This window comes from Beta vulgaris, chromosome 2, assembly GCF_026745355.1.
Source record: "Beta vulgaris subsp. vulgaris cultivar EL10 chromosome 2, EL10.2, whole genome shotgun sequence".
NCBI lineage: Eukaryota > Viridiplantae > Streptophyta > Magnoliopsida > Caryophyllales > Amaranthaceae > Beta > Beta vulgaris.
The window spans coordinates 55,681,970-55,703,866 of NC_079203.1; the positions used below are offsets into that span (position 1 = coordinate 55,681,970).

The following is a 21,897-nucleotide window of genomic DNA, read 5'->3' on the forward strand; positions in this document are numbered from 1 at the left end:
AAGATATTTCAGTTTCCGACCTTGAAAATAGATATTTCAGATCGGGTATCCGAAAAAATTTCATGTTTCGAATATTTGTATCATATCTGAAAACTAAAAAAGCGGATCGAGTAGACCGGATTACGGATCGGGTCGACCGGATCACAGATCGACCAAATCAGATACTTATGGACACTCCTAGTCTCCTACTAGTCATCAGTCATCACATTAACCTAATAATCTATACGACCCATCTAAGTTTCCAAGTGGTTCACACGTGGATTCATTACGCCATTAGCTATACATCGGTTGAATATCTATTCTTAAACAAAGTCCTAGTGTTATTAAAGTTAGACAGGTTACTTAAGAATAATTATGTTACAAAATTGCTAGCTAACTACGTCACAGGAGCAAATACTAAACAGGTTATGTTTTCAGTGCAGAACTTCTATACATCTAATACGACTTGACCTGTTTATCAACCCATCGCCAAGCTATTGTGAGCTTGATTACAGTGGTTGGGAAATGTTGTTCCTCAAGTACACGTACGACGGAAACGAATCAGGGTTAGTATTATAAATAGTACATGGAGGACAAAACCATCTCTTGAACCGTCGAAATTTAACTTTTGCCACTATTACTACATTTGTATCTATATCATATCATCTCCTACAGGCGAACAGGAGCACAAAATTACCAATATACAACAAAGCATCGCCTGGATAAAACATCTAAATAATTTCGATCAAACCTGTGAGGAGCTTGCGATAATCTCTCTAAGAGGAGTAATTCAGATCCTACAAGTCGATAATCACCTCGTATTATCACCTTTCTGGTAATACAATAGGTGCCACATCTGACTATTTGGATGTATCATCTTCCCAGTCCTTCAATGAAGATTCAACCAATTGAACTTTCTTAGAATTCTCCCTGTTCACTATTGAGAGTTTCTCAAGAGACGCCTTTAGTTGGTCTAGCTGTGAATCTTGTACCAAGCTCTTCTTCTTGGAGGGGGTCTTCTGGTAACTGGGTACTTTTTCCTTAATAGTCTGCTTGTACCTTCTCAATCTCCCATTTAATGCTTCAACAGAAGAACGCAAAGAATCCAGCTCAACATTTGTAAATCTGTCTGAAAAATCGCACAGATGTATCTATTAGCCTTACATCCGTAAAGTTTACTAAAAAAATATGGACTGACAATGGATAATTTATCAACTACACCCTCCGTTCCTAAAAGCATTGCTCATTTCTTTTGGGCGCATAGTTTTACGTTGTAATGAGAAAAAAGAGTGAGATTGTGGACGCAATCAAAAAGAGGAAATGGTAAATCTTATTGAGACAGACAAAATATAAGAACATGTACGACAACCCTTTATGGGACAAAAGGAGTATCTATAAGACTGCAACAACTCGAGGCCCAGGGTCGGGGGAAGGGAGATTAACTGAGTGATATAAAGCTCGCATAGTGGAAGCAGTAAATGAAATCCATACCAAGTTCTGACTTGAACTCGCGTTCAGCTCTGGTCAATGGCTTCTTATGGATCCCAGGAAACCTTCTCAAGTTGTGCAAGCGGTTTTCTAGAAATTCATGCCGCTCAATTGCACGTGTAATCCTGTCATCCAGTTCTGGCTGTTTCTTCTCAACGTTCAAAAGCTTCTGCTGAGCTTCACTTAATCGTACATGCAAATTATCAATTATTTTCTTCAGATGAGGCCCATGATGCTTGAGTTCAAAGTAAACCTAGGGAAAGAAACAAATTCTTGTACAATCAGATACATAGAATTGGAAGAGCCCAAAAAATTATGTCAATTTAATAAGCATATCAATTGACATCGCAAAAATATGCGAGTATCCAGCCATCGCAGGTCATCACAACTCACAAGCACTTTTACATGCAGCAATCGTGAGTTTGCCACACCACAATAATCCAAGAGTAAGATGGCCAAGTAATATTGAGTCAATGGATAGGGGGCCAAGTATTAAGCTCACATACATGAATTGGCTTTGTTAATACCTTATGTGCATACTCCACGTAATTCTCATGGAAAAGCTTGAAATATTGATGCAGGGCCGATCGACCTTCAATAGAGTCAGCAGCAACTGATCGCAAGTTAGATCCTTGTGGAGCAACCACCACCTGAGGGCCAGCAAGGAGTTCTTTACTTATAATATCTGGTGTAAGTCTCTCTCCTGCTTCATCTGACTTGGCAGGTCTCTTCTCCGTGTCCATATGCCTGGGAAGCAAGATATTCCATGTTTTCATCTCTAGCACAATACATTCTCGAGTAGAGGTGACTCCAGCAATCCATGAGTATCCAAATGAATCAGATAGAACCACAAAACCACAAAGAGAAGAAGAGGCGCCTATCGATCCCTGGTATGTACTGACAACTGGATGCACCGATGGAGTTTTCATCATTTCATCCTTTCCACTTGTCTGATGCGTAAATGGGAGAAAATGCAACACTATTGAATCTACACCTCCATCATGAAGACAGTATATTCTCTCAGGAATAAGAGGATCAATAAACATAGAAATTATAGTCTCACTGTCCTTGGTTTTAGGCAGAGCCAAATCAACAATAGCCAGCCTTAATAAGGGAGGTGGTTGACCAGACCAATCACAATTATCAAGTTGCTGGTCAAGCCTTATAACAGAAAGTTGATCTGTAGTTGTTTCACATATCATAGCAAATCCACGTATACGATCATGGGAATCAAATGATAGATGAGGCGGATTCCCAGTTTGCCAAAGGGGTTGAATTTCATCAGCCAGAGCATCAATTTGTAATTGCCCACCACTCCAAGCAGTCACCAAAATTGAGTCCTTGCCAACGGAGTTGTATAAGAAACTCACAGCACGACCACCACATTCTGCTCCACGAAACCCAGGATCATCTTCCTCGCCATTACAAACTTTACGAAGAGGGCCCTGAAAACTCATAAATATTACTGTTCGAGATGAGCTAGAGACAACGCTTAATTAGGAATCAATCACAGATGGCTTCTATTCAAATGGAGCTTTAAACCAAGACTTTGCAGATCAAAACTCACACTTGAGCCCCTAATTCAAGATGGCACACACCAAAATTTGAAAATTGTTCATCCACGGAGAAAAGAGAAAAAAAATGGGCCGAAAACTGATTAGGAAACTGTGATTCATTCTAAACAAGTAAGCTTAAAACAAGGCAAACACGCTAAACTCTCCCCCCTCCATCACACAAAATTAAAAAAGGGGAAGATACGAGAAAGATAATTGAACACACAAGTAGAAAATTTTCAACCCTTGCTTCAATCAACAGACAAAAGATTGATGAAATAGCTTTACATAACAAATGGGTAAACCAACACGCAACACTGACACCCACCAACCCACACCCACACCCACACATGAAAGCTGTCATGAGTAACTTAGTAGTCAGTATGTATCTATTAGAACTTTCAATTTCCCATCTGAACGCATTTGAATAACAACTAAGAAGAAAGGCAAGCCTGAAATTAACAATAATCCAGAAAAAGACCTGCAATGAAAGTGATGTGTCTATCATCACATACGGATGAGCCTTTACAGCAGAGACCTGACTGACTTCCTTTCCTTGGTCCAATTCAGGAAATGTTGCTTCCAGCCAAGATATAGCCAGACCTGAATTGCTGATAGCAGTTGTGTTGGCAGATTTCTGACCAAAAGTTTGTGCATCACTGTATATCTCCACTATTGATTCCCACATGATTACACTGCCCCAAAGACAAACAGAAAAATCATCACCAACCATGGCTCTACTGCACTAGGTTCATTCATACTGAAGAAATACAGGATATACAAAACAAAGACACTATACTGGGTACAAAAGGAGTAAGAAATTGCATGCTTCACAATTTTGCTTTTCTTGTAGAAAGGTGAGAAATCACTAAAAAAAAAAAACTATTTCCTTCAAAAGTACGTTCCATTCCTTTGATGACTTCCCTTAACACCTTCCCTTTACTTACCCCCATCTATCACCACCTTCATGGTGTGACGACTGACGAGAGAACCAGGCTAGAGAGAGACAGGGGTCTGGGACCAGTGCCTTCATCTGGTGTAGCCAATGGCCACATATTAACGTAAGTGAAGGGACTTCCACCCTCACCAGCACCATCAACAACTGAGATCATGGAAGAAAGAGGGCAGGTCCAGAGGACAGCGAGTGTGCACAAGAGAAATGGGCAGACAGATAATCTAACGAGGTCAGATTACTGTAAAGAGGCTTACTTTGGAGAGGAAAGTCAACATTGGAAGGGGAGAGGGAAACAGAACATTCCAGGGAGAAAAGATTATACAGATTCTGCTGGCCTTGTTGTATTTTAGCCTTCTTTTTGGTGCGAGTGGAGGGTGGAATGGGAGAGGGAAGGATACAAGAGAAGGTTCGACAGAGATGCTAGGCCAATTCAGGCATCTATCCGATCATATTAAGTGTACTTTTCTCTATTTTACAGCCTTGCTGCTAACCATGATTTCCCTAGCTGCTAATCATTAGCATTTTGCTAAGATGGAATACGGATAGAAGATTGTGCAGAACAGAAGAGCTATTAGATTTACAAAGCCTGAAATTCATACCATAAATAGACCTAGAAACATATTCTTTCAGACTGGAATAATTGGATTCCCCAATTAGATTAATTCGGCTTAGTTCATAATCAGGTGAAGTGGATAGTTCCATTTCTGTCGCCATATGGTTTACAAGTTCTCAGGTCAGTTAGGTCACATCAAATTTTGGTTCGTCATATCTTGTTTCAGTTCTACCAGATTGAACAATGTAATAGGAAAATTATCGAGAGTATACAGGTTTATTATAATAGGCCAATCCAGATTTAGTTACAGTATAAATAGCAGTCTAGGTGCACATCGACATTCTACAAGACAACTTTAAGAAGTCCAGTAAAAAGAAAATATTTTCACAAGAACTATGCAGGATATCTATAAGGATCCTCCCTCTCACATGGTTTCTCATCTAGTGTCCCAAATAGTTCTTTAATTTGCCAACTGAGCCACTTATATAAATTACTACGGATAGTAAAGTATAACCTAATGAGTTGGCAAAATTAAAAGGAGACAAATATAGGATAGGACATAATAAACTCAACCTGCAAAAGATTTACCTTCCAAATGGGACCACTGGGCAAAGTACATAAACAGAGCCATCACTAAATAAAACGAAAACCTGCAAAATGGGAAGCAGGGAAAAAAAAAGTAGCAAAAGAAGAAAAAAATCAATCAGATGATACTTCCACAACATCTCAAATCAAAATTCAAGGTACAGGCTGTATTATTAAGTACGCCCATCTTAAACTGCATCAGAAAAATATGCTAAGCATGTAAGAGAATTTTAGGCATATTATAATCTTGAATTCCCTCTTCAAAGTCACAAGTATCTTAAATATGATTGGTCTTCACTGAAAAGAATTATAAATGGTTGAAAAGTAAAAATCTCACAAGATATCAATATATCAAATCCAGCAGAACTCACACTAAATCTGTCCCACAAGTGATCACGCCCAAAGGAAAAATCAACAGGGCAAATTGATGATGCATTCCGGGATCTACCTGACTCTAGAGGCTGCAAATAGTACTCCTGCTCTGGCTGATCAAGAGCAGAAGACAAATCAAATATTCTACAAAATGAAGCAAAGGTAAGTCATAGTAGCATCACTAAGATTTTTTAGAAATAAAAGTAAATAACTACAGCTCCGCAATGAGCCAATGAGATAACAGAATCTATATGATATACACAATCACCAGAAGTCAAAGTAGAATGTGGGAACCAGTCAGTTAAATATAAAGTTGAGAAACATAATAAAAATATCACCAAGAGCTACTTATGGAATGACCCAATAATAAAGATTCGAAGAAGGTTTTTATGCAAAACTTGATACTCTCTCTGTCCCCACAATAAACAATTTGACTTTCACACTTGACAACACAAAACTTTAACCATTAATATCTTTAATTATTCCGGGATAGAAGGAGTATACAACATGAGCAGGGTACAAATAAACTAAAAAACCAGAACATAAACCACAGATATATAACAGCAATAATTCCTTTCGTCAATTGTAGTCTGACTAACACTTTCCAGTGCTGATTGACCTGATATGCTTACCGCACAACTTTTTTCCCTTTTGTCTTTTTTTTTTTTGGGGGGGGGGGGGGGGGTAAAGATAGTGGACGTTTCATACCTAAATACTGAATCAGAAGATAGAACTGCAACATGTGTATCACTGTAAGGATGCCAAGTCACTTGCAATATGCGAATAGCATTATTACTTTTCTCATAGATCTCGGAACCAACAGGAGCAGTCCTGCACACAAGAAATCATTTGTTATTTAGTGAAAATCTAGCAAAAGTGACAATAAAATGTCAAGTACTCTGTCTGAAATACCCCCATGACGATAGCCCCACCCAAAAGATAGAGAAGGGAAAGACCAAGAATCATAAGTCAAACTATAACTAAAAGCTGAAGTGAGAAAAGAATAGAAGCAATCCTGATTGCATGATGAGGGAGCTAAACATAGGGCGTAAGTCTAATTCTCAAAACATTGAAATCAATATCTGAGTACCATAAGCATTTATAGACTTTGACATGGAGATCGAAAAACTTCCAAAGCTATATCATTAAGAAACGTGGGATCCCATCAGAGTAGTGCACCGAAATTGGATATTAAGATAAAATATCTCCAGTCAAAGCTCCACCTATCATAAACAGATTTGGGCAACTTATTTGGTGTATATATAACAAAGCTTCAGATGATGCTCACTCATATTATCAGTCCAAAAGCAAGGTACACATTATTTCTAGCAAGCAATTGAGGGATTGCATCTAGAACAAAGAAGAGCAGGAAATTCTTTTGTCAGATGTGAATTTCATCTTCCTTCACACTTACCAGCATTTTCAAGAGCACCTAGCATTGTTAACACTTAACTCAAACCCCTCAGAGCCCACAGCCTACTTTCAAAATATGATACCTTTCTGGGATCTCCCTCGCACTTTAAGCTTTATGGATTACAGTCATGAGTTTATATGAATAGGTCTTTGATGCTTTCAACTTCTATGTAATAACATCACAACAGAAGAAAGGATAACACCATTACCTAAAGGCCCCTATTAAGTATCCAGAGAACTTCAGCTGCACTGATCCTGTCAAATCTAAGGGAAGAAAAACAAGAAACATCCCAAATGCACAGAATTGTGTTCCAAGAACACTTAACTCATCAAAGATGCTTCAACTCCTAAAGGATCTAGGACATTTGTGAAAGAAATTTCAAAAACATGAATGGCTAGAGAGCACAATACAAAAACACACTAAATTCTCTATGTTTTAGAAGCAGAACATGTCGATATATGGCATACCTGCAAATGATCGAACTATCCTTTGCAGAGGAACCTCCATATAGGTACATGACAAACATGCCATCTGAACCATTAATGAGCAATGCTGACCCGTTTCTATTAATTGAAATTTGGGTAACATGAAAGTCAACCTCAATATCTGCTTGCAACACCTATGATAAGAATGGAGTCATCAATCAGTAGAATCAAATATTCCTCCGGCAGCCAAAGAACTCCTCGAAACAACTTAAAACACCATATCAAAAATGCAAACCAAAGAAAAAGAGTCATGCAAGAGGAAACCTACACATCGATGATAGTTATTTGGGGTATCATATTAATCTAGATTATAAATTCTATACATAAAGTCAGCAAGGCATGATCCCAGTTTCATCAAGCTTTCTTGAAATCAGTATATATATTTCATTAAAAACAAACAATTCCACAAAGAATGAGGAAATGCACTTGAACTTGAAGTATACATGAAACAACAGACAGCAAATTACTTATCCATCCAGCATGAGGTGAGATCTCGGTGAGATCTCGGTTATATAAGAGCGATCCATGTACCCATATTGCTTTCTTTGATAATGAGATCCTCTTCTTGAGTTGCATAAAGCCTATATCAACCAGAAGTTGCACTTTGTCTTACATCACTGGACCCATCAAAATCTCTTTGAATAGTTACATTCCCTCCTTTTCCCATTGGATCTTCAGTCAGCGAGATGTATCTTTGACAATTAATATATGATTTAAAACCAAGTGGACTATCTCCATTTTTTGAGATATACTAAAATTCCACTTCCAGTATATCAGCTTGCATAACCTGACATAATAGAATTGGTGCCACTTGAATGTCCGACACCAATGCTTTTAGAATCTCCATTAAAGGACGACGCATTTAGCATATTCAATTCATAACGTATTAACGGTATAACACCCTACATTTGAAGGAAAACAAAAAAAATAAACTAAAGAGGAACATCTAGTGCCACACACTATGGTAATCATTCACTCTGATGACATTTGGTTTTTATATCATCACAATGGTAACCATACTCCAAATACCTTGTGCCCCTTTGCACATCTGACACCAGAAGTATCACCATTTCCAGAGAGGGTGACTTCTCAAGTAAGTTTTCATATGGATCTATAGATAGTGAAATCAACAATTTAATACAAAAAGTTGCTTGATCAACGGCTCAAAATTAATATTTTATAAAATCTATACTTAATTTTTTTTCCTAAACAATTTCTCTAAATAGACAAAAAAAAACTATTGGAAAAAAAGTACCTATAAATCCTATATAATTTATTATGCTTTCGCGAGCATGATGTACTTTATAGTTTATTCTCACAAGTAGGATCTCATTCGCCAAATGCCACAAATTATAAAAACTTAGGTATTAAGTTAATATATTAGGTCATAATGTAGAATTTTTCCCTAATTATGACATCAAAATGAAAACTTTCCATCATAGATGTATACTTTTTTGTGGGTACATTTAAAAATGAATCTAAGTTACTCATATTCTCTTTGTTTGATCTCCACCGGATGCCTTTGACCATATGATCTATACTTACATATTAAAAACTTATGAAAAGTTCATATGCTAAGAATACAAATAGATAAACTCTAACAACATCTCAAATGATTCCATTTTTTCTTATAGATAAATAAGCCAACCCAGTAAAAATTTGAATATTTTAACTTCCAAAATGGCATATGTTATAAACAAAACAATAAAAATGAAAGGAACAAATTTTTCAAGATGTAATTCAATATTCTTTTGCTAGTCAAAGTTCGCAAATTCATCCAATTATTCGTGAAAAAATAAAAGGCGCTATTAGTTTATTACAATCCATATATTTTGATAACCTTCAACAATATCGAAAAGTTCATTCAAGCATTTCTTTTTCATGAACCATGGAGAATGACATGATGAAGAAAATGTTCGACCAACCCACCACCTCGTAGCACTCAAAGAAACAAGATATACAAGTCATAAAGATAAGTCTATGAGTGTGGCAGTGTTTGGCTGTGATGCAAACCAAAACTTGATTGTCATGAAGTGTCTATTGCATATGAAATTACATATCTGTAACGTTCCTGTAGGCATAAAATTTTTATTATATGCCACGTCACACATTAAAGTCAAATGTTGACTTTTGTTAACAAATGATTATCTAAATTAATTAATTTTGGCTCACTATTAAACGTGATCTATTTTATTTAAATCATTTATTATTGAGTCTTGGACTCATTAAATGAAAGTTGAACTGTTATGTCTATGAGGCCCAAGAGGCAGGTCAAGTGGAAACCCTAGGGTTCTCCTAACTCTATAAATAGAGAGCTCTTCCTCATTTGTCAGGAGGGAGAACAGAAGACTAAAGAAAGGAGAGAGAGAAAAAAATCAGACTCCAGAGCCAGCAAGGAGAAAAATATAAGGCACAACCTAAACTTTTCAAGTAGTCTCTCTACTTGTCAAGTTGCATCAGATTCTCTCCGAGAAGAAGAACAAGATCAACCTTGAACGAGATCAAGCCCGAAGGCCCTCATTCATGAAGATTATATTGGTTCGTGAGCAACAACAAACCAACATCAAATACTTCCAATAGAAGAAGAACAACAAGCATACAAATTGACGTGCCGTTCTATTCTACATCAACATACTTGAACAAGATCAAGCATGAAGGCCTTTATTCAAGAAAATCAAAGTTGTTCGTGAATTGCGAAGTTCAAATACACGTGGAGATTAATAAACATTAGTGATTGTAACCCAAATACAAAAATTCAATAAAATAGTATTTTGTTCACATCTTTTGACTCTCTATTTTGCAGATCTAAAATTTGTGTTTACAATTCCCTTCCATAGACTACTATCACGTGCACAAAATATTGTTAAGAGGTTTACAAAACATATTTGAATCAAACCGATCTAACCCAAAATTCCATTAACTCGAAATCCCACAAAACCAAAAATATCCAAGTCAACCCTACCCAACCCAATCCAGCCCAAATATTCTTATTACATTGACTGAAGTTAAAATGACCTCTACCTGTCCTTGACAAATTCCCTACCCTCACCAACATTTTCATACGCTAAGAAGAAACTCAAAGAGGGGCAGCACACTGAGAATTCGACAAGCATCACACACAAACTCTGTGACCCCCTTGGGAAAAGGAAAGACTACAGCGTTGCGAGTGAACTAGGGTGTCAATATATTAGATGTAGACATCAACGATTGACCCGAACCAACTGCAACCTTTCCCCACAAACAATTCCCCATTTCAGCTTTAAAAACGCAACCTTGCTCTAATTTTCCATTTCCTATCAATGCCGATGCGCCACCACCACTCAACCCCTCTCTCACTCCCCCGCCCCACGCACACGCACAACACAGATTGATTGTCCATGTAGAGGACGATAACATTTGTTCCCGCCAAAGCTAATCTTTGTTAAAATCGAGCTAATTTCAGTCTTAAAGACAATTAAAACTCCTAAATCCTAAACAGAATATGAACAAAAATTCTAACAACAGCATATGATATAATGGTACCAGAATACATAAACCTCATGTCAAGCAATACTGCAGCATAAATCCTCTATTTCTATTCCCTCAAGTATAAAACACACCAATATTTCAGCTCCAACAAAATAAGAACTCATTATCAACATATTAAACCCCAAACTCCATAAACCCTAAACCTCTTCCTACACAACAATAACCAAAAACACAAAACAAAATACCAAAATTCAACAATTACTCAACTTAAACAAGAAAATAATAGAGAGAGAAAGTAAACCTTCGAAGGAAAAGCAGCGAGAACAGAAGTAGGTTCAGGATCTCCCAATCGAACAGAAATACGGTGAAGAAAATGCTTCTCCGAATCCCAAAAGAAGATTCTAGAAGCTCCATCCCAAGCCATAAGATTCGCCGGAAATCGATTTTCCGATAATTTTCCGACGCCGGAAAATTCTCCGGCGGATGAAGAGAAAACGGGGTGATCTTGAAGAGGAAGCCATTGAAGTTTATCTTTCGGAGTTGAAGAAGATGGAGAAGAATAAGGAATTAGGGTTTTTGATTTCTGCTCTTTTTCGTCGTTGTTTGTTTCTGCTATGTCGAAATTAAACCTCATATTTGGAGATTCTGGAAATTACAGTGATTTTCGTTTGGGTGGAGTTTTAGTGAGAGAGGGAAAAAAGGAGGGAGATTTTTGTAGCTATGAAGAAGTTGAGGGCTGGGTTTAACTCCAACTGGATCAATGTGGCTAATACTCGAGCCATACTCAAATTTTTCAATTTATGTACGACTTAAACGGATCAGGTTTATAACAATTTGTTTATACACCAAAAATTATATAAGTCTAATAAAATCAGTTTGAGTGCACAATAAATTATTGTTAATCCGGTCTATTTAAGGCGTTTTGTTTCATGATAATCGCTATAAAATCACTTAAATATTGTAGATTAATTTAATTAAAATGAACTCTATTTAGAAGTACAATGCAATCAATTATTAAGTGTAGGAGGAATTTGAAAAAATAAATTGTTTTACTGGATTATACGTTAGAAAATATAAAAATAGATAGATTCAATGACAACTGAATTGTTGCATAAAAAAATATAAGGATACCCAAGAGAGAGTAAAAATTAATATTGAGGTGGTATCAATTAGCAAATAATACGACATTGTCGAGGCACAACGCATGACCTCTTGGATCCGTTGAACGTGAAACCTATGGAATGAGAGTGTATTAGCATGAAAAGCATGAATTAAGCGCCTTAATTTGGGGAATCACCATGTAAAGGAGAGTCGTCTCAATTTGACGTGAAAATAAGATACACCGAAATCTCAATGAGTAAGACTATTCCATGTTTATGATCCAAATCTCAAATGATTTGACCTATAATTTGGTCGATCCAATCTAGTATCGTAACTTTTAGATAATTGAAAATTACGTACCACATTTGAACTATAGGTATAAAATTTCGAAGATATAAATGAATTGAATTTTTAAAAAAACCATCTTAATTGTTGAAGGCCCATTTCAATTTAGGAGTCAAATCCAACAGTAGTTGAAATCAAATTTAATGCGCATTTTTTTTTTCAGACCTATTTGTTAGTTATTAGTGAATAGGCATGAAAAAAATAAAACAAGACTAGGGAACATATGTTAATACAAAAAGCAGCAATTAGAGTTGTGCTTTAGTCATTGAACATGCGAGCCAACAAAGGACTCGACCCCTTATCAATTGAGTCATGGGACTAGAGGCACATGTAGATTTAGAGTTGCTAAACTTCAACATGATTTGACAACCTAACTAAAGTCACCTAAAGAAACTCGAAACTCATCGGACAAACCATAACCCAAACTAATAGAGAGTAGCTCGAACAAGACTCAAATCAACAATGTATTTAAACTTAAACCATAATAATTCTCCATAGACATTTTTTTCAACATAACACGATGTGACTAAACCTGGTTATTGGACGGGGCGGGTCAGAGTCAATGCGGTTTGGAAGCGGGTTGGATCATAAGAGGATCGCCTCATAGAGGGTCGATAGCGGGATGAACCAAATGGGTAGCGGGCCGACAAACGAGCAAGAAAAACAAAGAGCAAAAAGAGCCAAAAGTGAGTTTAAATGAATATGAATCCAAATATATAATGTTTTTATAAAACCTAATTTATTTTTCAAAATGATTGGGTTTCTTAGCCCCTTATAATGACCCCTGTAAATTTAACTGTAACCCTTTAACAATTGGGTTATCCTGTCCAATAACCAGGTGTCCAGGTCTAGATGTGACCCGAAAGTTATTTTCGAAAATTGGCCCGAGCATGATGGGCAAACCCATTCTTACCGCAAAATAAACAAAATTGATGAATCAGTAAGAGGCCCTTCTTGTATTTGTTGGCTTGCATTCTCAAAACACAAAGCTTTTACCAACCCAACCCAACTTTATAAACGTAACATCGCCAGACTCCTTGTATACCACGGTCCATGATATACACCGTAACACAGCCAATCTCCTTGTTAATCCAACCCTATTAATAAGAATACTCGGAAAATATTTGAATAATTCATAGAATTGTCAATCTTCTTCGACACATTAGAATAAAATATTGATATGTATGCATTAAATGATGAAAGAAGTGATATAAAAATAATGTTTTTACTAACAATCATAGATTATCCTCTAGACGATACTATGATGACGGTGTTGTTCTCAATATACGTAGAGCTTGAGATGAGTGTAAGAAATTGTGAGTTTGTTCGGATGATATACAAATGGATGCCCATATGTTAATATTGATACACATCATGATTTATCCAATGGGTCGAGTTAGGGAATGTCAAACTGTAAAAAAAATCGGTCGACTTTTTCTCCGATCACTTGAGGACTTTTGAGTTCCACCAGAATTTAATTGTACCTAAATACAATATAGATCTAGTTCCAGTCTCCAACACTTATATTTGATTGTTGTATATACACGGTCTTCATTTTTTAACATCAATATCTTTAGTTAAGTACTAATTAAAATTATAAAAAGTTGATCATGTTTTTTTAACACATCAATGAAAATATTTGGTAAAAGCTCAAAGTTTTTTAAGTTTGACCAACAAAGAAACAACAACTATATTTTGAGACGAAAGGAGTAATGTACAACTTTCACATGATGTAGTAATTAAATTATGTACAATATCAACTTGAGAAGTTCACACACATGCTATTATTGCTATACTTAACCAGTTGTACCCATTTGAAGGGCCAACAAAATTGTAGGAGCCTTCGGCTGACCTACTTAAATTCACACTATTTGTTGCTCTCTTTAGTTATATACATAACCTTAACTCTTAATCACCCCTAATACCCATCCCATCCCTCGAAATCCGAGCCGATGAGATCAACGATAAGATCCACAATCTCCTGCATTCCAAAATGACTTTGGAATAAATAGTAAACTCCTGATCTTCTAGACTCTAGATACGAGTTCGAGTCTTTATCTTCTACGTGTTATCCTGTATAAGTTTTTCCCGTGATAAGGATTCAGTCTGGAAAAACCATCTTATCTAAAAATAAACAAACAAAAATGAAAAAGAAAAAGAACTTTTTAGCCCTCCCCCCTTCTAATACAATTATGATATTGACTTAGTTATTCCTATGTTGTTATAGATAACAATATATCTTGGAACTTCCTGAAATGCTACATCATAGAAGTATATATACAATTCGAACAAGCCTGCAAAATAGAACATATAAAGTATGGGTTAGATATTACTAATCAATTGGTAGGTACAATAATCATATTTCATATTCATATGCAGACAAATAGGTTACAAATTAAAGGTAACTTTGAACGTGTAATGACATTATTGGGACTAGGAAATATTACCTGTAAAATCCTGTAAGAAGATCCCTCTTATCATTTGGAAAAAGAGTATGAACGAAAATGATCTCTAATGGGTTAAACTTTATACATATTTCACTTCTTCCTCTCTTCTAGCAACATCTTTTCATATCTTGGAAATCCCTTCTTACAAGCTGAATTAACCTATATATCACAATTTAGTGAATGAGAACTCATTTAAAGTTGCACCTAAAGAAATATTTGAAATCAATAATTTGACATAAAATGAGTTTGTAGATTATGTGACATGAAACATTATTTAACTCGAAAACAAAACGCGAACACTTGAGAGAAAGAGAGAGAGAGTTTCACGATATTATGTCAAATTAATAAGACCCTTTATTATACAACAACAACAAGAAGAAGAAATCATTATTAACATGAAATATACTTCCCCCGTTCCAAAATAAGTGAAACACTTCTCTCATTTATGTGAGAGCTTTTTGAGACAAGTGTTTCACTTATTTTGGAACGGAGGAAGTATAGAATAAAAGCCTAATTTTCTCGAACAAACAACCTAATATTGCAATTAATTTCAAATTCACTAGTTACACAATATATTATTCTTGTTTTATTAAGAAGAAGAAGTATAGCAATATGAATCTCATCTTCTATCAAAGAGGTAGACCAAACCTTTTCCATCACCGATTGACTTTTGACCCTTTTTTTATTATTTTTTGAGTATAATTTACGCAACTATTTGTCTTTTTGCGTATTTTAGTACAACTAATTTACTATATTTATATTTCTTATAATTCTTTTATTATTGGCTTAAATATTTAACGATTAAACTGTCAAACTGTCTGTTCTAAGAATTTGTCCTAATATGATAAGATAATGAACGAAATCTCAAACCCCTTAGTAGGACCATAGGCCATAGCCTACCTAGAAAGTTCTAAAATATGGTGCATAATAAATTTAATTACATAAGCAAAGGTGTCAATTTGTCAATTTTAGATGATGCAACAACAAAGAAAGTATCCCAATTGATTAAAAGAGAACCTTATTATAGACAATGAACTTTATAAATTGTTGAAAGGACATCATTTTCTACAATCCATTCAATATTTCTCTTATTTATGATCAGAATTACGTCACTTAGGTGTGACATTTAGATATTACTAAACCATATTATATAAGTTTGTTTTCTTTCTTCCCATAATTAGTAGTACAAGTGGATTCTTCGACAAAAACCTACTCAAATATCCTCAATATGTCCTCATCAATGGATAAACTTGTCCCCACCTTGCATATTCCGTAGACCTTAGGATATGTTCTTGCTTTTTTTTTTTCTTCTTAAAACAACAATACCAATTTGATGTAGATAATTATCGGGTCCGATGTCCGATGGTATCGCAAGCTTACATGAAAGACTAAGGTTCAAATTTTAATTGAAGCAAATATTTCAATGTGGTGGGAAGTTTGAGGTGCTTGTTGGACCTATCATTGTCCGATATGTTCTTGCTTTTTTTTTTCTTCTTATAACAATAACCCCAATTTGATGTAGATAACTATCAGGTCCGATGGTATCACTTCTTATCTTCCACATGAAAGACCAAGATTTAAATTTTAGTTGAAGCAAATATTTCAATGTGGTCCGGGGTTTGAGGTGCTTGTTGGACTTCTAGGTGAGTGTTCCGTATGATAGCAATCCAAAGGAAAATTTTCCGTAATATAATATGGGATTCTCGAGAGGGGCTCAAAGAAAATGATGTAGAAATGGACCAAATTAATTTGGCCACCTCAAAGTTCCATTGATGTGGATACACATCAAATTGTAGTTTCACAATTTGAGATGATTAATGAGTCATGACTATTAGGTCAAGTTTCGTAGACAATTTTCTAGAAATGTTATTAAGTGGCAGAATGGTAGGTTTTGACTGTATAATATAAAGTCCCAAAAAATATTGAAATTTCGCAGCTATTTCGTGTGAAAGCAGTAGTCAATTTTAAGGTAAGACTTCTTCCAATTGCCTATAGGCTACTGCCAAATTTGATGATTCTTAAGAAAGCAATATAATAAATATTCAGCAGTCAATTTTGTCCATCAAAAACAAAACTAAAAAATATTAATATTACAATGTATTCACTCCCTAATAAAAATCTTTTTACTTTTCTTTTAAGTATGAATCCAAAACATTTTTCAACTTTATGGTGTATTTTCTATGATCCTATTTACTACTCCACTTCTCGGATACACATAATTCTACACTAACTAAACTATGTATTTGTTTTAGTTTGGATTGTATTAGCATTAGGATGTATTTCCTCTTTTATTAATGTACGATTTTTCGATGTCAAAAAAAAAAACTATGTACACATTCACTCTTCTATAAAGATAAATAAATCCACTTTCATACTCTCTTACAGACCTCACTACATCTACCCACCGGTAGACAATCTACTACTAATAAAACATTAAAATAATAATAAGGAAAATGATATTGAATTCTTATAATGGAAATAAATTATTGAATCAAGCATTTATTACCTTAGTTGATGTGAAAATGTGTCTTGAATTCTTAAACTATTTCCATTTAAAGAAATATATTTAATGCTTATATGTATCCCTTAGGGCTACATACTACTCCCTCCGTCCCAAAATATAGTTCCCATTTCTATTTCGGGTGTCCCAAAATATAGTTCCCATTTTCATATTTAGTTCCACATTTTTCCGTAATGTGTCTAGAAAAATCGTGTCCCATCATTTATTTTCTTCTTGAAATTTGTTTCTTCCTTTGTATATTCAACCAAAATGTTACAATTAAACACTCTTTCACCAATTATTCTCCATTCTCTCTCTTAAAATCATCTTTTCCCATACAACATTTATTTAAATAAACAAAAAAATCTTTACTATCCCTCTTAGATTCTACTTGCATAAATTACCGTGAAAAAAGGGAAATGGAAACTATATTGTGGGACGGAGGGAGTATAACATTACTCTAATAATAATTATGTTGAGTTGGATTCCATTACCACAATGCTCAATAAGTCTTTATTAATGAAGGATAGTCTATTCGATGGATAGACAAAGTTTTCCTTGGTTTCTATTGCTTCGATAAATAGGAAGTTTGATTTATTACTAAAAACTAGAGGAAGTAGCATTGAATAATGTATCTAAGCCCTCTGAATACTACTGGTCATTTGGATGATTTGATTATAAAATTTGGTACTATTAATTAATATTCGTCAACTTTTGACAACATGCTACTATACTAATTTAGTATAGGAGCATTAAATTAATGTAATCTGATTCAACAATCATCCTCACGGAATCTCTTTAGAGTAATAGCTTGAGTCATGGCTTAGGTGGTTATAACTCAATTATCTTCTCCTCATGGAATAAAATCTTTACACTTAAGAATTCTCAACTTTTGTCCTAACTTACAACCATGTGTTAAATATTAATTTTTAGGATATATCTATATTTTATAGTTTTTACAATCATCTACTTTATAAAATAGAATCTCTCCTTTACATATTTTACACATAAAAATATTTATTCATAGTTCTTTAAAGTAACAATAATTCATATTTGAACCAGGTGTATTGAAAATATATGTATGTTACGAATAACATGGACATATATTAAGCACCTTCATAATTAACTCAACAAATTACATTATTAAATATCAACTAATTCTCCTAATGAATTTTTACCTGGTATTATATTTTTGTCAAAAATATTGATCGATGTCAATTTTTTTTTAAAAAATTAGCTAGTATTAAAATAAAATCTAATAGTTAAGTAAGAGCGAGTATCGCTCAGTTTAATTTCTTTATATTTATAGGGTTGCATTAGCGTTAGGTTGTGCTTTCTTTTTAATTAATGCACATTTTTCCGTTGTCAAAAAAAATCTAATTTCATAGCTTTGTGACATTACAACTTGTATGGTACCCCACTCTTGATTCGTTTCTCTTCTTTTAAAAGGTATATTACTGGAATTTAGTGTAATGCATCTTTTTAATGATATTCCAACAAATGACCAACTCAAGCCACCTAGCAGATAGTAGCCTGTAACTTCACTTTTTAGCTGCCATTTTAAGTAATCAAGAGCATAATTTAGCACACTAATACTTTTATCAAGCACCAACCTACTAATTAATCATACAAGTCTATTATCCTACGTCTCAAAGTACTTGACTCAGTTACTTATTTCAAGGTTTTCGAGAGAGATCATTATTAATTTTAGGTATAATACTTGATACTTCTATTAGCATGATATAAAAGTTATACTAAAGTAATAATAGAACTAACAATCCAGTAATAATAAAAGACAATTTTTATAATAAAGTAGATTTTATTTTGTTATTTTTTTTAATTAATGATAAGATGAATAACGGTTGAGTTATTCTCGAACAAGGTCCGACCAAGAGGTCCAAATATTTGGAAGGAGGGAGAAAGGTAAGGAAATCCTCCTTCAAGTATTTTTTATTTGGTAGGATCCGAACCTTGACTTTTTAAGGTAATGAGATGTAATCCGCACGACCACACTAAATTAGTCAAGCTAAGCTGGTTAATTAATTAAGTTGCAATTGAGTACTAGTAAAAACTACTCCTTCCGTCCCAAAATATAGTTCTTGTTTTTTTGCCGTACAGTCTTTAAGATGTACCTTTAACCTACGATATCTTCTATTTCGTATTAGTAAAAAAAAATAAAAAGTTGATATTATGAATATATACATTGTAGCGAATCTAACAAGACCCTATATGAGTATATTTTTGTATATACATACATTAGTGAAAGTATTTGGTCAAAGTTTTTAAATTTTGACTTCCAACATAGAAACAAAAACTAAAAGAGAGAGGGGTAGGTGACTCACAGCTTCAATGTCAATTTTGTAAACAAGAAGTTTTTTGCGTTCGCGACAGCTGGTCCTATAAGCAACAAACACGTGTCCAACAGCCAATATATAAGAGCAGAGGAAAAGTGCAACCTCAGTTACTCTAGTATACCCTCCTTTGTCACCACCATTTGCACCACCAAATACAAATGGTGCCTTTAATGAAACAAACACCAACGAAAGCACTGAACATATTGTTGCCACCCATAGATAGGGCCCACGTGACAACTTTGGCCCATCACAGCAACTATATACACCTATACATTTCAAATATATAAACTTTAAACATTTGATTATAGTCCATATAGAAGAACAAATATTAAAATCCTAAAATTATGCTTACATTTAACGGTAAAATTTTTAAATCAATAAAAATTCAACTTGTAATTAGTACAAATCCAAGAATATTTTTAGGTGTATCTAAAGTAAAGTAAACCCAATTATTAAGTTAGCAAATAGTGTATGTTTACGCCAATGTGTCACTCTTCATGTTCCGAAGCATGAGATATCAAGGACCCTTAGGTCCAATGGTATCGCTTCCTATCTCCCCCGTGAGAGACCAAAGTTCGAATCTTGGTGGAAGCAAATTTCAATATTGTTGGGGAGGGGGTTGGGGCTTGTTGGACCTCTGGGTGAGTGACCCTGTGCGAGGGTAGCCCAGAGGTAATTATAAGAGTTTTGACATTATAAGAGTAATAAAAAGGAATGTTTAGATAAGTATCTTTCTATTCTTTTCGTTTTGTTAAGTTTTATGCATTTAGAAATTTACACTACGTAGAAGTAAAATTGAAGGTTCCAATGATACACCTTAATACGATTTTATTTTGTTAATATATAAGGCTACAAAATATGGTTGAAATTTCCTAATTTTGACTTTGAAATTGGGCAAGTTTTATTTTCATATTTCATAAACCTAGTTCAAATTCATAATAGAACCAAAGAAGTATGTATTGGAATAAATAGATGAAATAGACTTCATTAATATGAAAATTTATAGCATATTTAACCAACTTTACTAACTTATGTATGAACAACAATTAAGCTACATGATTTGGTAAGCATAAACATATAACATGAACATTTTTTTTTATGTAATTCAACATGTCAACAATTTCACAAGCTAATCAATCTACACCATCAAACATGTTCCATATATCAATTCTAATTAAGAAAATTTAACATATGAGAAAAAAATTTACTTAATGAGTTAATATAGTGGCAAATCATGTGTAAATTAAAGTAAATAAACAAAGTTATCCCTTTTTCCTAATGCAAATAATTTTTTCATTCTCTCAATTTCCATCACTTTTATGAAAATTCTTATAGTCTTATTAGTTGGACCCACTTAAAATTTAGGTCCCATCTATTTTCGAACTTTATTAGCACGGAAACAGTCAGGATTTCGAGTAAAGGAAACACTTATATGAAACGAAAAACCTCACGTTCTATTGTTAACCTATAATGTCTAGTCCGAGTGGTTAAGATTGAAATGATGTAAACGATAGATTATAAGTTTGAATCCCTTCGTGGCTCATATAGATAAAAAAAAATAAAAGAAATTGTGAACATATAATCCAATTTCTCCTACAATTGTATTAATTAATAAGTAAAACTAAGTTTATTTCGCATGCTAGAGTTTTTTTTTTTTTTTAGAGAAGCGTTTCATTTATTTCAGAACGACAGAAAAAAGCGAGAAAAACTTACAGATGATGACGAGGGAGCGAAGGAAGGAGATCAAAGGAATATCAACAAGAGAGTATCTGAAATCATAATTAGCAAAATGGTAGGATAGAGATTGAGGAGAGAGAAAAGGTGAAGAAACAGAAAGTAAAGCACAAGGAACAATTGTATCAGCAACAGCAAGAAGAACAGGAGCAGAGAAAAACAAGAAAGAAATTAACAAAGTAATTAAGAAAAACACAGTTTTTATTGCTCTAATAACTCTCTTTGATTTCTCTTCTTTCACAAATCCCATCTTTTCTTTTGTTATATTGATGAGAGAAAGAAAATAAGTAGAGAGAAAGAAAATAATAGAGTATTATGGAGGAAGAAAGGAAGTATGGGAAGGTTTTTAAGAGGGTTGGAATTAAGAGGAGAGAGAAAAGAGGCGTTGAGAAATTTGACCCAAAGAAAAAAAGAGAAGAGTCGTGGGTAAGGTGGTGAGGTGGAGTTAATTAAAAGACAAAGGGTAGGAAATTTACTTACGCGGACGTTACTCGTCAAAAAAAGCCCATTATTATTCTTTCTAGACTTAACAACGGCAATAACTATAAAGTCTTTCTCATACTA

At 34.4% G+C, this 21,897-nt stretch overlaps 2 protein-coding genes across 3 annotated transcripts; both read right to left on the reverse strand.

Moving 5' to 3' along the window:
- Positions 1–531: 531 nt before the first annotated feature.
- Positions 532–13,001, reverse strand: LOC104903452 (nuclear pore complex protein NUP88). Its single transcript, XM_010691489.4, has 9 exons — positions 11,154–13,001; positions 7,367–7,518; positions 6,194–6,316; positions 5,485–5,629; positions 5,117–5,178; positions 3,502–3,715; positions 1,995–2,912; positions 1,471–1,720; positions 532–1,108 (listed from the first exon to the last, which is right to left on the reverse strand). Exons 1-9 carry the CDS (start codon positions 11,484–11,486, stop codon positions 840–842), a joined length of 2,466 nt encoding a protein of 821 aa, XP_010689791.1. The 5' UTR covers positions 11,487–13,001; the 3' UTR covers positions 532–839.
- A 1,030-nt stretch (positions 13,002–14,031) lies between these two features.
- Positions 14,032–21,889, reverse strand: LOC104903445 (uncharacterized). Of its 2 annotated transcripts, XM_010691481.4 has the most exons (4): positions 21,313–21,854; positions 19,588–19,865; positions 14,746–14,904; positions 14,032–14,592 (listed from the first exon to the last, which is right to left on the reverse strand). In XM_010691481.4, exons 1-3 carry the CDS (start codon positions 21,581–21,583, stop codon positions 14,836–14,838), a joined length of 618 nt encoding a protein of 205 aa, XP_010689783.1. In that variant the 5' UTR covers positions 21,584–21,854; the 3' UTR covers positions 14,032–14,592; positions 14,746–14,835. The 2 variants fall into 2 exon arrangements, with proteins under 2 accessions (XP_010689783.1, XP_048495590.1); XM_048639633.2 differs by lacking the exon at positions 14,746–14,904 and having other exon boundaries at positions 21,313–21,889.
- Positions 21,890–21,897: the final 8 nt, after the last annotated feature.

Coding starts and splice junctions, on each gene's coding strand:
- LOC104903452 (XM_010691489.4), bottom strand. CDS start 11,486: ATGAGGTTTAATTTCGACATAGCAGAAACAAACAACGACGAAAAAGAG. Junction 5,630..6,193: donor TCTTCTGATTCAGTATTTAG/GTATGAAACGTC, acceptor TTCATTTTGTAG/AATATTTGATTTGTCTTCTG. Junction 1,721..1,994: donor ACGTGGAGTATGCACATAAG/GTATTAACAAAG, acceptor TTCTTTCCCTAG/GTTTACTTTGAACTCAAGCA.
- LOC104903445 (XM_010691481.4), bottom strand. CDS start 21,583: ATGGGATTTGTGAAAGAAGAGAAATCAAAGAGAGTTATTAGAGCAATA. Junction 19,866..21,312: donor TCGCTCCCTCGTCATCATCT/GTAAGTTTTTCT, acceptor TGAAATGTATAG/GTGTATATAGTTGCTGTGAT. Junction 14,905..19,587: donor ACAAAATTGACATTGAAGCT/GTGAGTCACCTA, acceptor TGTGATATATAG/GTTAATTCAGCTTGTAAGAA.